Source organism: Danio rerio, chromosome 14, assembly GCF_049306965.1.
Source record: "Danio rerio strain Tuebingen ecotype United States chromosome 14, GRCz12tu, whole genome shotgun sequence".
NCBI lineage: Eukaryota > Metazoa > Chordata > Actinopteri > Cypriniformes > Danionidae > Danio > Danio rerio.
This window is the reverse complement of record NC_133189.1, coordinates 36120010-36135847: the sequence shown is the minus strand read 5'-3', so window position 1 is coordinate 36135847 and position 15838 is coordinate 36120010. Positions and strand designations below refer to the sequence as shown.

The 15838-nt window shown below is 36.5% G+C and overlaps 2 protein-coding genes across 2 annotated transcripts in view; one reads left to right on the top strand and one right to left on the bottom strand.

Annotated features, from left to right (window-relative positions):
• Positions 1-7052, bottom strand: part of slc9a6a (solute carrier family 9 member A6a) — a 34387-nt gene extending 27335 nt beyond the window's left edge. Inside the window, 2 exon segments of the mRNA NM_001098256.2 lie at positions 3140-3339; positions 6650-7052. Of these exon segments, the coding sequence (NP_001091726.2) occupies positions 3140-3339; positions 6650-6938 (489 nt within the window). The 5' untranslated portion in view covers positions 6939-7052.
• Positions 7053-7829: 777 nt separating this feature from the next.
• On the top strand, positions 7830-10428 carry mmgt1 (membrane magnesium transporter 1). Its single transcript, NM_205599.1, is given in 4 exon segments — positions 7830-7962; positions 9263-9315; positions 9409-9512; positions 9609-10428. Coding segments are annotated over 4 exon segments (393 nt in total). The 5' UTR covers positions 7830-7883; the 3' UTR covers positions 9766-10428.
• Positions 10429-15838: the final 5410 nt, after the last annotated feature.

The window sequence follows — 15838 nt, the reverse complement described above, 5'->3', positions numbered from 1 at the left end:
CCACAGAGCGCCATCTGATTAGTTTCATGTTAAATATCATTCGAATGTGCGCGTCTGGTGTGCGATACTTTAATCTGTCATGTACGCGCCGAGCGGCGCTTCTGGTGTGCTACCTGCTTTAGAGTTTTCCAGCTCTTTTCATCCCCGCTTCTAGCAGCACACTCCATTTCCGCATTACTGGATCTGTAGCGACAACAGACCGCAAGGGATGATGGTCAAGCATGGGCTGATGGGTATTGTAGTTTTCGCTACCTCCCGTTCGCTTCATTCGCCTGAGCAAATTTTCTCAGAAGACCTATAGTTTTACCGAGTCATGCGACTTCGGTAATATCGAAAAAAATTAATATTGCGGTATGACGGTATTTACAATACCGTTACATCCCTAATATATATATATATATATATATATATATATATATATATATATATACACACACACACATATATATATATATATATATATATATATATATATATATATATATATATATATATATATATATATATATATATATATATATATACACTGTTGAAGTCAGAATTATTAACCCCCAGTTGATTTTTTTTTCCCTTTTTTAAATATTTCCCAAATGGTGTTTAACAGAGCAAGGAAATTTTCACTGTATGTCTGATAATATTTTTTCTTCTTGAGAAAGTCTTATTTGTTTTATTTCGGCTAGAATAAAAGCAGTTATTAATTATTTAAAAACCATTTTTGGGACACAATTATTATCCCCTTTAAGATATTTTTTTTTTTGATAGTCTACAGAACAAACCATCGTTATAAAATAACTTGCCTAATTACCCGAACCTGCCTAGTTACCCTTATTAACCTAGTTAAGCCTTTAAATGTGACTTTAAGCTGTATAGAAGTGTCTTGAAAAATATCAAGTCAAACATTATTTAATGTCATCATGGCAAAGATAAAATAAATCAGTTATTAGAAATAGGTTTTTAAAACTATTATGCTTAGAAATGTGCTGAAACAATCTTCCCTCCATTAAACAGAAATTGGGGAAAAAATAAACAGGGGAGCTAATAATTCTGACATCAACTGTATGAATATATATATATATATATATATATATATATATATATATATATATATATATATATATATATATATATATATATATATATATATATATATATACAGGGCTCGAAATTAACTTTTTTACTTGGTAGCACCGGTGCTCCCAACTTCAAATATTCAGGGGCACCAAAATAAATTTAGGAGCACCAGAAAAAATTTAGGAGCACCCACCAAAAATGAATGAGCACCGCTGCAAATTGCTTTTTAAGGGATTTATTGTATTTTAAAACAACATCAATAGGACTGACAAAAACCAGAAACAACTATCTAACTAATGCTGCGAAGACATTGATATTTGTGTGCAATAATTCTAAAATGAATGTCTAATAATTAGGCCATAGAATATTAGTGATGATGAAAATGACAATAATAGTAACAATGAATTCCATTTCTCATTATGATACTGCCTTGAATGTGCATGAATGTAGGTTATCTGCTATAAAATGTCTGTTACTTTATATAAAATAATTGTATAGTTTGCATCAAACAAAAATGAAGCATTGCAGTAAGAAATATTGATTTTGTACTGCTGTTTTTATATGCATGTCAATTTAATAAATAATATTTCTGCTACAAAACAAACAAAAGATTATAATAAATAATTCAATTCAATGATGAAAGCTGCAAAGCAGTCATCAGTAAATAAATAAAAAAATAATATACACCTCAAAAAAGAATAGACAAAAGAAAGAAAGTAAAGTCTCACTTCTATCACTCTTTAAAAGTTTTGGTTTCAGTTTGTGTCAATTTAAAGGTTCAGTCTGATATGATCTTCATTTTTCTGTGTTTGTGGAAAAGCTGGCGAGTCAGCCGACCCAATTTATGAGCAGGCAGAGCAGGATTCTTGCACTAACCATCGGCGCAATACTGGTCTTTGTTATGAGCCGCAGTTTCAGTGATCTCAGCTGGTGGATCATTATTCACCACGTGACGTGTCACGATCTCTCTCATCTACACCTCAATTTTAGGTGGGGTTTTCAAACCTGTGTGCTTTAAGTTTTTACTCTTCAGCCGTTTGCATTTCCCGTGGTCATAAAAGCTCCTTCCCTGTCATCTGACAGCGGAATACCTTGAGTGATTGACAGCTAATATGAACCAATATAGCGGCAGGGAAGAGCGATTCAGCACGTTTTTACAAAAAATCAAAACAGGTCGCACTACAACCATTATCAGCAGTTGCACTAATGCGCCCAAATATGTTATGAGGTCGCATAGATTAATTTTCAGGCGCATATGCGACCAAAATGGTCGCAATTTCAGCTTCAAATGTTGTAACAAGCACGTCTGAAATGAGCCCGAATTTCTGTAGATTCAAAACAGTCAGTCCGGATATCCCCGCCTCTTAAAGGGCCAGTACTAAATTACAAAGGGCTCAAAAATAGTCTTCTGGCGCCATCTCGTGGACACTGACACGCTTTGAGTCTGAATTTTACAAATTTAATATAAAAAAAATATTTATAGGAAAACTGTTATTTATAATTACACCAAATAAATATGATAATTATCTGTAATTTCAAACACATCTTTTGGCCAAATTTGAGGATTGTATACTTTTTTATATGCCCCAAATACTCGATACAATTTTTTAATTAAAAAATTTTTAATTAAAAAACTACAAATCTTATCAGGATGAGGACATACAGCAACCATCTCATGAGCAGTAGGCAGCTTTTGACCAAATTTGGGGCTTGTAGCATCTAAGCCCTGGGAGGAGAAGCGATTGCTTTTTTTTGGTCAGAAGCCGGAATAATAATAATAATAAGAATAAGTTTAAGTAGCATTACAGTATGTTGGCTTTCTCAAGCCAACATAATTACTGGTATAAAGTTAAATGAGGAATTTGTTTGAAGCATCTGGGAGTACACAAAGGCATTCAGCGGACAGACAGGCTAGTGGCTACCTTCCTAAAAATACAGATGCAAATAGGAGTCATATTCAAATAGACACTCAATTCCCCACACCATTTGTGCTTGAAATGCAGCTTTCTATTTAACTCATCTGATTCTGTGCTGGAGGTCAAACTGCTGTTGTGATGTGATATTTTACCTTGCGGAGCATCTCGTTGTCCTGGATGTCATTGACTTTATTGGCACCAATCTCTCCTTTCAGGGTGTATTCATAGAACTTACCACTGACATTGACCAGAAGTGTGGCTGGACTGGCGTTGACATGACAGCTCAGCGTAACATTGTTTATGTCGCTGGGCACATGGATAGCATAACGCAGGACAACACCCACAAGCAGCCCTGATGACAGAGAGAGAGAGAGAGAAATATAGCGTTGTCTTTTTTCAATGATACAGTAAATTTCAGGTTTGTATTAAGCTACTTGTTTACAATTCTACAACACAATGTCATGTATAAGTTGGCTACCTATGCACTTTCTCAGCATAACAGGAGCTGAAATTACTAAAAAAAAAAACAATTACAAAATGGTGATGCTCAAAAATGATGCGGCTGTGAGCAAATCGCAACATATCTCGAAACGCATCTGCCTTTGCAAAATAAACCAAAAGTTAATGTAAAGAATCCTTACAAATATTACTAAATTAAATAAAATATACACCTTAGATATTAGATTATATTAGATATCATATATTAAGTATTAAAATTTGAATGAAACATTTCTGAAATTTTTAATCTAATGGAAAAAAAAAAGTTTACAAATTACAAACATTGCCTAAACCTAAAATAAAACTAAAGCTGACGTCAAACTAAATCAAACCTAAATAGGTAAAGTATCTGGAAAAATGACAAAAGCATAGAACAATCAAAAACAAAACTAAAACTGAAAAACGAAAATATATAAGACTTTTGAAAACTAACCAAAATGGTACTTGCAGTTATTCCATCGCAACGAAAAATTTGCCATGTTTTTACAAGACTAACCATAGTTTAATTGTATTAAAACAGTGGTTCCTTTTATCTCTTGATCAATAAACCATTATAAAATTATTCATTTTTCTAAGGGATGATTTATGCCTGGTTGCAAATAACCCTTTAGGTTATGAAAACTTTAAAAAAAAAAATCTTTTCTAAAGAAAGAAAAAAAAATAATCAATTGACTTAGTTATGACGGGGTCACATGATAAAAGTACTACGTTAATTTTAAGAAAATACTAATTACTCTCTAGTACTGTAGTGTGCAGTGGGTGATCAGCCTAAATGCTATCTGTTAAGATAATATCTTTGAAACAGTCCCTCCCCTGCCGTTCAAGCCACGCCTCCTGAAATCAAAAATGCACACAATAAAGATGACAGAGACCCACTAGATCAGTGGTTCTCAAACTGTGGTACGTGTACCATTAGTGGTACGCAGGCTTCCTTCTAGTGGTACGCGGATGAATCAAATATGTAATATGTACATGCTACATATATTTAAAGAAATTATCAAAAATGATTTATATATGAATATGATGACATAGAGCCTATATTTATGAGGTCCAGGCAACATTTCCAGGTGCTGATAAACCAGTAGTTATTTCTTTTTTGAACTGTACAGAGCTTAAGCTGCTTTACTATACCTAATACGCTACTGTATTTCAAAACTGCTCATTATGATGGTACTTGCAAAGACAATTTTTTTCAGAGGTGGTACTTGATGAAAAGTGTTTAAGAACCACTGCACTAGATCATGTCATTCGTCCGTTAGAATTTTTTTAGTACTTATAACACTTCAATTTCGAACGAAAAACTGCATTATATATTGCACCTTTTCAGTTGTGTAGCGAGCAAAACTTGTCATAATGTGCAATATTTCATGCATGCAAGGATCGCTGGTCTCACCGTCTCACAGGCTTTGTCCTAAAGCTACAACTGGCATATATGGTAAACAACATAGAGAGCTCATCACAGGTTATCATTGTTCAAAAATGAACCAATGTGAATATAAAACCAACTTCAGCTCAGTAAAGCAGACTAGGCGGATTAGCGCTTATGTACTGATGTCTTGTTTGTTTTATTTAATGTTTACAAAGTCAATTCAATTAGAACCACTAATTTGATAAACAAAGCAAGTCTATCATATAATATATCTACCAAAAGACAGAAAATATTACTTTACAATCTGTATTGTAAATAAATCAAATGAGCACTTTCATATTGGTAAATAATATTACTGAACTTAATTTAAAAACTGAATAAATATAAATTTACACAAGTAAACATATTGACTCAATGATGGGCTAAAAATCTGCAGAAATTTGCGGATTTCTGCGCTCGCAGATTCAGTGTGGACCTACTCATGACAAAGTCCCTTCATTGTTTACCACAATAATTTCAATATTGGGTCTGAAATAGCATGTAAGAATGACTTGAAAACAACATTAGCACAACTCTTTCAGACCCTGAGTGCATGACAATGGACACTCCAGAGCATTTTTTTCATTCTGTTTAGTCCCTTTATTAATCTGGGGTGCCACAGTGGAATGAACCGCCAACTACTCCAGCATATGTTTTACGCAGCGGATGCCCATCACTGGGAAACATCCATACAAGCTTATTCACATGCACTCCGGACAATTTTAGCTTACCCGATTCACCTATACCACACGTCTTTGGTAACCGGAAAACCGGAGTACATGGAGGAAACCCACGCAAACACTGGGAGAACATGCAAACTCCACACAGAAATGCCAACTGACCCAGCCGGGGCTCAAACCAGTGACTTTCTTGCTGTGAGGCGATTGTGCTACCCACTGCGCAACTGTGCTGCCCTCCAGAGCATTTTACCAAATTTAGAGCCTGATGTCCTTTATGTTGGACTTTCATCATCCAATTAAAAATCCATATTTAATTGGTTTAAATGTTAAATATATCTGTTCAGTATAATGTACAGTGAGTTTAGACATTAAATATGCCTGTCTGTTATAATGAACTAAGTTCTAATAATGTGTCTAACAATCTGTATTAATTATTTTATTTTTAATTTCACATTGTTATATTGTTTTAGCAGTACAACGGTATTGACCTGGTTGAAATGGCATTTATGAGAGTCTTAGGAACATATATTCAAGTATCTAATATACTGATCTGGGCAATAATTCAGCTTTGATGGGGTTAATTCATTGTAAATAAAAAGTTTTAGTTTTATAGTCATTGGCTGATAAAATTATTTTACTATTCAGAATTTGCAAATAATACTTTTCTGAAATCAAATAATTAAGGAAAAAGTCTGAATTTCCGAAAATAAAACCAACTTTATTTCAATTTCATGTGGAAACCCTTTAGACTCATATGATTTTACACATGTCTTGGAACTTTTAAAAGCTTCAAAATTTGACACCATTTAAATTAGCCGCATTGTTTACTAACCAGCCCAGTATACGCAGGTAAAGCAGTGAGGCAGATTAACTCCTGCTGGACAGCAACACTGTGCACACAGGCCCTGTTTTCCAGTGTCTAAACTACCCTTTGGACAGTCATAATCAAGCATGATGTACTCCAAAACTACCAGATCTCATGCAGCTGTTGCTATTATATAGGAAAAGACGCTGTTCACGGCACACTTCATCAAATGAGCGGGCAGAGATGCAGACGATCACGCCTTTCCTCTCACCGTATATCATCGCCAGTCCAGTCTCGTGCAGAAACCTGAAGCGGCGGTGCTTGAACAGCCATATGGTGAGGATGGTGAGGGTGAGGAGCATGATGAAGATGAGAAGGTCGGCGCTGTCCTGTCTGTGGCTTTCTTCAGCTTTCTTCTCTGTCACGATATTCTCCATCGCGCTGTCTTCTTCAGCTCCGCACTGGCACAGGCAGAGGGAACTCGCCAAAACAAACACATGTACGGGCAGTCTTCTCCAGACACGCATCGCGACTGCCTTCATTTCACTTGTAGAGCCCATGTTTGCATTTCTTTTGGGTGTAAAGGTGTAAGAAGGTGAAGGCGCGATGTTTACGATCGCTGTACATCGGCTGGGGCTTTAGCCGATACCAGCATAGGCTCTTGGAGATTGTTCCTGATTCGCGACGACGCCCCGCCCACTGAACTGACGTCACGTGAAAACGTAGCAAAATGTGTTCGTGCCGGTCATCGGTGGACAAACGGTGCGCAGAAGTTTAACATTTATCTGCATCGTCACTGTTGTCGAACAAAATTAAAATTCATTTTTAGTTTTTTATAAGAAAGACAACTTGTTTAATATACAACAAATACTTAATATTAAAAAAATGTGAAAAATGAAAGCTGGAAACGTCGAATTTGCTGTCAAAGTTTACGCAAAACAAAATATCATTTTGAAATCAATATAAAACTAAAACTGAACTAAAACACAATTAAATATAAATGGCAATTTAAAAAAGTGAAAAAATTACCGTTATAGAACGCAAAAAAATACATAAAAACGTAATAAAAAACCATAAAAACAAATCCAAAATATTTATAAAAACTATGGGAGTGTATTATTTAATTTACACTAAAACAAGAGTGTTTTATTTAGTTTTTTATTGTGTTGTTTAAATCATAGCTGAAATCAAATATATTATACGTTATTTTTTTTTAGAAACTACAAACTGCATGTTTCAAACTGAAGGGGAAATAAATGTTTGTATTAGCACATGAAACATGACTTTTTTAACATTATATTTTATTGTAAAACAGTTAAATTCATCTTGGAAAGTCTACACAGTTAGTTATTTCTGCGTTCTGTTTAAATCAGGTTTAATTGCGTTTTAAAGCGGCAGTGGGCCACCGGAAGTGCGATTAGTGCGGCGGCGGTGATGACGCAGCGCTCATTGACGAGTGCTTCACGCGCCTCGCCACTGGCTCGATCGGTTGTGCTCGAGTGAAAATGGCCTCGTCCTTCTGGAAAGGTGTTGTCGGTATAGGACTATTCGCCTTGGCACACGCGGCTTTTTCAGCGGCACAGCGTAAGTATTGTTGATCCAGAAACTGGAGGTTGAGGACAGACTGTTCTGTTGCTGAGTAGCCGGGGCTGATTGTGCTCTGGCGGCGATGCGGCCTCTCTCTCTCTCTCTCTCTGCAGAGCTCATGACAGCTCCAGCTGCACTCAAACTGCAGAGCTCACTATCTAGACAGCATTTTGGAGTGCGCTCGCACTCGTGTAGTCTGCCCGAAAATGCTGTCTAGGTAGGCAGCTCGCTAGGTTGTGAGACACAACCTTTATAACAGCACAATGAACGCTAAAGAAGTTCTCTTCTAGCTTAAACCACTGATCATGTCTGTCGGATTGAGACTTGTGAACGATCAGATCGTGCCAATGTTTGTCGATGCGTTTAATATTACGTTACGCAGTATGAATTGTATTTCAGATTGTATCCTGATTCTCTTTGCTATGTTACATTACCATATTCAAACTACACCCACAAAGACAGCGTGTTTGTTAACATTTCTTGTGAGGTATCATTAATTCACAAGTAACTCCCAACCGGCATTTGTTTTCTTTCCAAATAATGCTTCATCTGCTATTTTTGCCGTGGTGATGTCCGATTGATTCATTTGAGTCGATTGTTTTTGAATCTTTGACAGTTTCTGTACGTTCACGATAGCTCGGCTCATTGCTCGACTCATTGAACAGAGACTCGTCTTATCTGTGCGTATCTGACCCGTAGAATTGACAATTATCTGTCTTATTATCTTTTAAAACACAATAAAAAGTAACATAATTGAAACGATATCATTTTTTAGAGACTGCCTTACAAAGTAAAATCTCCAATTACTAGCCTGGCATTCATAATGAAGCATGTTTGTTGTTTACACTGGTCTGTTTTACAAGATAAATAAGTACCATTATTTAACAGTCCACATTACTATTATATAACAGGCTGTACCATAAATGATAGAGGTGAAATTGGTTTTATATTGCACATTCGTTTATTAGCAGTCTCTACATTGTTTACCATGTTACTTTGAATATTCGATCGGAATTAGCATGCAAGTATGACTTATAAACAACATTAACACTATCTAATTCACTGTGAACAATGTTGCACTTTGATAGTCATTTCCTGCTAATATGATTTCTCTTTTTAGAATTTGCAAAAAAAAAACTTCTGAAAATGTTTTATTTAGAAGAATGTCTGAATATCCGAATATAAAACCGACTTTATATCCAGTAATGTATATGAATGTTGGTATCATGCTACTTGCTACAACGGTGCTATGCTGCTGTTTTGCTATCAGTCACACCTCTTTGTTTCTTTCTTCCAGACCGATCCTACATGAGACTGACAGAAAAGGAGAACGAAACATTACCAATAGATGTAAGTTGCGAAACAGAAAACGCTTCTCATACTAAATCACATTGATTTGTCGTTCTCCTCCTCAAGTCAGCTTCTCTTGTGTTGTGTTTGCAGATAGTGTTACAGACGTTGTTATCATTTGTGATCACGTGTTATGGCATCGTGCACATCTCAGGCGAGTTTAAAGACATGGACGCGTCCTCAGAGCTCAAAAACAAGTAAGTACATGCACATTTATTTCCCTAGGAACTCCTGGCTGAATCAGAAATCTGCTGATGATATCGACCTCACTTGTATCTCTTTTGTTGTAACAGGACATTTGACACATTGAGAAATCACCCATCATTCTACCTGTTCAATCACCGAGGCAGAGTTCTCTTCCGCACTCCAGAACAAGAGCCATCCACTCCAAACGCCCAGGCCTTGCCCTCCAATCCCCTGCGGTTACGCAAGCTGGAAAACTTTCATTAAGACTGGCCTTCAGTGGGCTGCCTTGCCCGTTATTCTTTGTTTTTTCTTTGGTAAATTTATTTGTTAGCTCCTCAGTTGGAAGGAAGGGAAAATCCGCATCTTTTCCTGTCTTCATGTATATGTGAATATGCTGTACAAACATGCATCTCTTGTGGTTACTACTTTGTCAATGGACTGTGCCAACTCCTTTTTCCAGCTGATATGTCTGTAAATACTTGTTATTGCTTTGGAGTCTTAAGTCTATAGGTTACAGCCGTCGCACACAGCAGGGCACGAATGCTATCATGTACATTGTTGGTTTGGCACATTTCTGGCTGAACTGAACTTAACTGCGGCAGGTTCTTCCCTGTAACCCTTCTGAATTGAGGTCAATATTGTGGACCATAAATTATATTTGTGTTCAGAAACAGGATCTCTGGATCAGGATCTCTAAAATTTGAGCTTACGCAAATAACAATGAGAATGATTAAAACTATTAAAACATGTCTGAGCAAGGCCACGATAGATTATGTAGATTAATAGCAAATCTAACAATACTGTGAACATTCACTGGGAATGAATGGTACATTTGTTTTGAGGATGGGGGGTGATGATGTTTCCCGATTGATTTCGTGATGAGAAAACTCCTTATTTTTACCTTAATAAATTCTGAAGTTTTATTGATGAATTTGTAAGCTGGATGAAATCCACTGATTTGTTTTTCTTTTAGTATATAATTGCAGTCTGTTCTGATGATAATGAGATATGCCACGGCCGTATCACCCTTTAACCCTAGGCTGGTTGCCCACTTAAGCTAAGCAGGGTTGATCCCGGTCAGTGCCTCGACTTACTGGGAAAACTAGGTTGCTACTGGAAGTGGTACTTACCCTGGAGTCTGCACTTCCAAATTCCCCAGTATATAGGTAAAGACCCCTGTTATTCACATGAGACGCTCTGTGGTCATTAAAAATCCCATAGCACTTCACATGAAGAGTAAGGGCATGACCCTGGTGCTCTGACCTCTTACTAATCCCAGTCTATTTAACTGCTTTATTATTAGGGTTTTTTGAATTATTCATGGTTCCTAGAGGAGGAACCCACATTTTGTGTAGGAGGGATTGGTTCTAGGAAGGATAACAAGTAATTCATAACATTTTATAGCACTTGAGAGTTAATACGACTGCAGTTATTCTGCACCGGACCAATTCGATAATAAGGGGATGGTTAAGAGAGCATGGTGGACAGGCCAGGATGCAGGGGACACACCCCTTCTATTTTTGAAGTGCATCTTGGGGTTTTTAGTGTCCACAGAGAGTCAGTTTAACTTTTAATCCAGAAGACGGTACTTCTTCCTTCTGAAAGTATAGTGTCCCCATCACTATACTGGGCACTAGGACCCACAGGGTGAGCACCCTCTGCTGGTCTCTTTAACTGAGAAATATACAAACACTATTGGGTGGGGGCAGCTGTTGTTTTTCAGTAGTTTCATGTGCTAGCACAGGCATCTATTAAAATACACAACATTTGTGTTTTACTTTACTTTTACTAAAGATAAATACAATCACCCATTTTATAAGTGTTTTGTGAAAACTTATGGTGTCGATTAGGCTGGATCTGGTATATTTTCCTGTATAACCTGCTGGCTGCAATCATGTATTCACAATGCTATGAATAATATTACTACTTAAGACACATATCAGTGCAAAGCCCCCCAACATCTAATATTGACATCTTTCTAAGATGTCCTTGCTGCAGTATGTAATCCCGATGACGGGCTGGAGCAGGTCCCATTTGTAGTGAAACATTTACCACTCAAGGCAACGCCCATACTAATGTGACGGTAGGGTTTAGGGTAGGAGGAGGCGTGGGCGTTTGTCCATTACATAGTGGACCTCGTTCGGTACGTCACCAAGCTGCGGGCTGCATCTTTCAGGGGAAATCAGTCCTAATTTAGGGAGGTTAACCCTCCCTGTAATTCTCACCCTACTCATTAGCACCTCTTAAAGCTGCAACCTAGATTTTTCCATGTGTTTTTTTGTCTAGGAACTAACCATAACCACTTTTCGTAGCTTCAGTGGGGGAACGTGAGAGCTAGCTGCTAGCTAACTTGTGTTCTTTTCTCAACCCCAATGAAATCCTTCTTTTTGCTTTTTCTATCACAGAACTTAAAATGCATCTCAATTACCACAAAACACAGCTCAGATGATTGCGGAATTTATCTTTCAGGTACTGATTTTGTTGATAGTTGCTGTCAGCCAGTTTACATACATCACAGTTTTTAGGTGCAAATGCAACCAGGGAAATGGTTCTCGGAAGATTGAGTTCCTTTAACTACCTGTTGTGAGAGGGGTCATATAAGTTTTGCTTCCATCTGGTATTACATGCAATCTGAGTGATATGACCACAAGTGGTCAATTGAGGCACATTACCACTTCCAGTATTAACATGCTTTCAAGTTTGTGCCAATAGCCCTGCGGTCAGTGTTCCAGCATATCAACATTTGAAGTGGATCAAAAATCGTTTTCAGAACTGAAGGACAGGAATGGGTGCTGTTCAATAGTTTTAGGATGACTTTGAGGAAAGCTGATGATCCACTTCAAATGTCGACTACTATATAACTGCTATGCAGGAGTCCTGATATCTTTCCAGATTCCACTCCATTCTCTCCTACTTAACTAGCTGTCTTCACATACTGTACCATCTTAAAATAGTTATTTAAAAACCTGCATTCAAGTGTGTCTTTCATGACCACTTGTTTTAAATTCATCATGGTTTTGCAAGGATTTTCAGTGCAATGTTTGAGTATACTGAATAAATAAACTCATCTTACCCAACAAGTGAGCAGAAGAGCGAGCTAAAGAAATTTTTAAAAGATAATTTTTAATAGTTCAATAGATTGAAATCTTTATCAAAACTTGACTAATTTTGGCTAATATAGCAAAGTAGCCACAATTTTAAAAAAATCTTATATGTGGCATAACAAAGGGACATACCCTAGATGTTTTTTTGGGCTGTTTTAACACATTAGTCGATAAACTGAAAGAAATATCAGTTACTTAAATTGTCAACAGAGGCTCTTTAATATAAGAGTATAGCATATATGATTTAGTCAATAAAACATTAAATGCCTGGATATGGAGCATTCAAGTGTACACAAATATCTGTGTGATAAACCAGCCTGGTTAGCCATTGTTTTCTATGTACAATAAGTAGAGAATGGATGGTTAAAAAGGTCCAGTTTAAGCCTGTAATTATACTAATCCTTCACTAAGCCCCTTTTTTGCTAGACGAGACCTGTTAATCCCAGCACTGTTCAGTCTCTTCCTTTTGTTACTCGCTTGTTCCGTGACACTGATTTAAACAGTTGGTTTTGCTGATGCATTTGCATGAATCAATCACTTGTGTTGAAAATCTGGGCCATTTATCATTGGTCAAAGGTTTGAACACAACCAAATCTACAGCTGTATTTAGTTTGAGTTGTCTTCGAGTGTCATCTATCATTCAGTAGGGAAGTGAACCATAATGTTAGTACCATGCTTCTATTTGGACTACAGGAAAGGTTTAAAGTGACAGTATACCCCAAAAAACATTCACAATTTACTCACTCTCTATGCTTTTAAACTTTTATGTAGTTTTTTCATCTGTTGAAATCTGGATCTCAAAGGCAACATTTTTCAATATATCTTCTTTTGTGTTCAACAGAAGAAAGAAACAATTTATGGAGAAGCAAATGATGACAGAATTTTCATTTTTGGGTGAACTGCCCCTTATAAAAACACAGTTTGTTAGTTAATATATTTACATCAATAAACAAAACATTTATCACTGTATTTACTCATCTTTGTTAACATTATTTAATGAACATATTTCAACTCAATTTGTTTATTGTCACATGCACAGTAAGGAAACACGTTTCCCTGAACAATGAAATTCTTACTTTGCTGTCCACAGTGAAGTCATACACACAACATACACATATACACACACACACACACACACACACACATACATATAAATATGAAATGTATAAATGTATATGTATAAATATCTATGAATGTAAATAATATATAATACTGATTGTGTAAACGGATGTAAACAATGTATAGTAGTGGTTTAAAATTGTGCTTTTTATGCAAAAAAGTGCCTAGTGCAATTGGCTTATGTTCAAACAACTGTCTAATGGCCGAAGGAGATTGAGTGAAATTGTATGCATTAATAGTCTTAACTGGATGCAGAATATAGTGTGCTACTGAGCAAGAAATGAAAATTCTGACCCCATCAAATGTCGCAGCAGAAATCAAGACTCATTAGACCAGGCAACATTTTTTTTTCAATCTTCTACCATACCACGTTCAAAGTCACTTAAATCACCTTTCTTCGCCATTCTGATGCTTGGTTTGAAATTTGGTTTTAATGAGCAGCTGGACATGTGTATCTAATAAAGTGGCCAGTGAGTGTATATGCAAAGTACCACTTCAGATTGAATTGTTATGATTATTAATCATTTATAATGCCTCATGGACACAAAGACAGCATTTAAAAATATATTCTAACAATTAAAAATATTCCCAAATTAATAAAGGATCACTGTGATGTTTTCAAACCTGGTTTATTTTATTGTTGCCATTCTTAAATTATGTTTTTTTTTTCCAGCATTTGTTTGATGAGTATTAAGTTTAAAAATCTTAGTCAATATTATAAATGTTTTCGCTGGTCACTCTTGATCAAATCAACATCTTTTTGAATGAAAGGAATAAAATAGCACAGCTCATTCATTTTCCTTTGGCTTAGTCCCTTTTTTATCAGGGGTCACCACAGCGGAATGAACCACCAACTATTACAGCATATGTTTTATGCAGTAGATACCCTTCAAGCCGCAACCTAGTACTGGGAAATATCCATACAATCTCACATGCACTCATTCACTATGGCCAATTTTGTTTACCTAATTCCCTTGTATATACCACATATCTTTGGACTGTGGGGGAAATCAGAGCACCCAGAGGAAACCCAAATGAACATGGGGAGAACATGCAAACTCCACACTGTAATTCACACTTGACATTCAAACCAGTGACCTTCTTGCTGTGAGGTGAAAGTGCTAACCACTGAGCCACCGTGCTGCCCATTAGTACAACTCTCAGTGTTCAATTATGCAATGTAATGCATCATTTTACAATAAGCCAGCCATTTTACTTCTTAAAGTTTATTTTTATTTTTTCCATCGTTTTCATAAAAAAATCATAAAACTTTTTCTATATAATATCAGTTTACAAAATGCTTTATACAATTCTTAAAATATCTTTTCATGTTCCTGTAGGAATACCATCCAAAAATAATCTATATTATTTATGAACATTAAAAAGTAGTATACATCTGTCTTTTTCAAAACGAACAAAACAAACAAGAAAGGGGTCACTAACGTAACTTGCGCCTGTGAACGGAACGAAGCAGTCTTTTGCGTCTTCTCCCAGATGACGAAACATGTCAGGTGACCACATACTGGACAGGACGCGGCTGTGGACCAGTTTATTTCACACAAGCGCTCCCAGTTTGTGCAATGAGCCAGATTTCGTCTTGGACAGGGTGCTTGTGTGTGTATTCTCAGTGGACGCTATTGCTTGATAGAACAATGATTGATGCTAATCTATGGGGACATTACATATCACCACAAATACAACAAGTCAGCTACCAAATCTCAGTCACAGGGTTGTTCTCCTGAAAAATCTGCATAAACTGTAACGGCGTGTGTTTTCCACAGTAAAATAGAGCTTGGCATACTGATGATTGTAGGGTTATTGCTCTTGAGAGACTTCCAATAGTGTAGTTCCCAATCCAGACTGTTTTACAGCTCCAGCTATGTTGTTTACCCCCTGACTTGTGAGCATTTTATGCATACACAAATCAGATTTTCCACATTATCATTTGCACTGACCTATCCATTGATGCCAAGTAACAACAGACTGACAAAATAATTATATATATATATATAAATATAAGGGCTTTTCACACTGAGCTCAACTCCAGATATTGTTCTGACTGGTTTTAAACCCTGATTAACGGAACGTTTCATGTTTGCTTGTAGTGAGATTAC